Source organism: Verticillium nonalfalfae, assembly GCF_003724135.2.
Source record: "Verticillium nonalfalfae strain VnAa140/NRRL 66861 chromosome Unknown scaffold_264, whole genome shotgun sequence".
Lineage (NCBI taxonomy): Eukaryota > Fungi > Ascomycota > Sordariomycetes > Glomerellales > Plectosphaerellaceae > Verticillium > Verticillium nonalfalfae.
In genome coordinates, this window is record NW_021167489.1 from 11305 (window position 1) to 13549 (window position 2245).

The 2245-nt window shown below is 52.9% G+C and overlaps 1 protein-coding gene across 1 annotated transcript; it reads left to right on the top strand.

Annotated features, from left to right (window-relative positions):
• Positions 1–53: 53 nt before the first annotated feature.
• On the top strand, positions 54–977 carry FAM96B (Mitotic spindle-associated MMXD complex subunit MIP18; the record flags this gene model as incomplete). Its single annotated transcript, XM_028638816.1, has 2 exons — positions 54–294; positions 601–977. The coding sequence occupies 2 exons, from the start codon at positions 54–56 to the stop codon at positions 975–977; spliced, it is 618 nt and encodes a 205-aa protein (XP_028490184.1).
• Between the last annotated feature and the right edge of the window lie 1268 nt (positions 978–2245).

Consider the following 2245-nt stretch of genomic DNA (forward strand, 5'->3'; position numbering starts at 1 on the left):
ATCTCGCAGCCACGTCATTTCCTTCCTTCCCAGAACAGGCCTCTACTTCCACAATGGACAGAGACGTCGATAATGCGAACCCGACCATATTGACTGCAGCACAGCTGCCTACGCGGCAGAGCAAGAAGAACCTAGCAAGGAAGGGCCCAGATAACAAGTACGACGGTATCATCTTGGCCAAGCCCGACTTCCTATCCCACCCTTTCTGTGACGCCGACGACTTCTTGTGGCACGACAAGGATGATGCGAATGAGGACTTCACACAGGAGCCCATTGACGAGCAAGAAATATACGGTACGGCCCTCTGCTCATTTCTCTCTTTGCTAGCTTTCATCCTCGCGACTGCTTTCCTGCCCTCCAAGGTGGTTCAGCGGGTCACCCATGTCTGACCCCTTGTGATGTTCATGGTCTCGCAACAATTATTGAGTTACTCGTCTTTACATGCGGCACCATGTGCCACATGAGAATGGGAAGAGCTCAAAGCATTATCTTTGCAGGCTCTTCTCGCCCATCAAGCCTTGACCGATGTCCGCCACAGAGCACAGCTAGCCTGAACTGGTCTATAACCCCAGCAGGGATCAAGCAACTGACGTTTCATAGACCTCATATCAACGATTTCTGACCCAGAACATCCCTTGTCCCTGGGTCAACTAGCCGTCGTCAATTTGCCTGACATCTATATCACACCGGCGCCAACGGCTCAGCAGGACCCCGACGCGTTAATCACTGTCTTGGTCGAGGTAACGCCGACTATCACACATTGTTCCCTTGCGACGGTCATTGGGCTTGGGATTAGATTTCGGTTGGAGCAGGCGCTGCCGCCCAACTATCGCATTGACGTGAGGATCAAGGAGAACACGCACAGTCAGGACGAGCAGGTTAACAAGCAGCTCGGCGACAAGGAGAGAGTGGCTGCCGCTGTCGAGAATGACACCTTGAAAGGTGTCCTCGACAAAATGCTTGAAACATGCGTCTGATATAAATGAGAATATACCACATTCAACTTCACATTCATCTCGTCATTATCGATATCTCGCATTGCTGCTGTAGGTGGTCGATTCCGAGGACCCGGAAACAAGCTTCGGCCGGAAAGCCCCAAAGCATGGTTCGAAACTTTTAGGCGTAATTGAGCCAACAGGGCCAGGGCGGTGCATCATCCCAGCTATGTCTGTTGGCTGCCGCGGACTTCATTGACCCGATAGAACAGGGTGAACAAAAGATTTGCGCTTTGGGGTTACATGATCGCCAGCCGCCAGCGATCTTCCACCATAATCATCTCGTGAACCGGGCCGGGGGCCCATCCTCTCGCTAACCGAGAACAAGTTTCGACAAGGCCTCACTGTGGCAAAGAAAGGGAACCCACGTCGTTTCTGATAAATGAATGGTGTTGCTGCCGAGGCAATAAATGCTACTGTTCCTTTCGCTTCCAAGGCCGCGAAATCCGAAGGACAAATGGCGAGACTTGGGCTGCTTGCGTACCTGATTACCTGCCAAACAAAACACAGCACCAACGTACCGTCGACCAAGAGAACGGAAATTGTGCCTACAATGATTGTGATTTTGATTGCTATGGTTGGTATCAATAAGGCCTAGACCGTTCTGCCCGCAGGCCACAGGGCACATAGTACAAGCCTCCAATGAGTTCGGAACGCGGTCCAGGAACAAACCCTGCACACGAAAGTGGTTCATGTTGCGTCGTGGCGTTATAACCCTCCAATGGTGCCACGGCTTGTCGCCGTATGGCCATTACAAAGGTCATTACAAGCTGTACCCTGGCTAAACAGAAACCCGGAAAGTCTGTCGCCTCGGAAGAACGAACGGTCTAGCGGTCTGTATCCCGGCATTTGGACTGGCCCACGGCACTTCTCTCAAGGTCAACGCGCACAAAGTGCACAATAGGAAAGTGTGCTGGATTGTCGGCACGTTCAGAAGCAGGAAGACTGCTGGCTGACGCGGCAGCGCCAAAGTCTCGATGGTTCGAGTGCCTTCAGATGCGATCAATAGTGTGGCTGGCGAGGAGGCTCGGAGACCGCCGCCTCCGGTGTGTGGGAGAGGCGACCCTGGTCGGTGACAGTCGGTGGCCAGAACTGGAGTGCATGTGGCCATAACAGCGCCTGCTATATGGCATATGAGTCAGGATCGAAACACTTGCGGGGGAGCCGCCTCGGTCACTGCCTCCTGTATGTCTATTCATGTCAGGCATGTGCATGAAGTGATGGCTCTATGTTTTGCCATCTTTCCCATA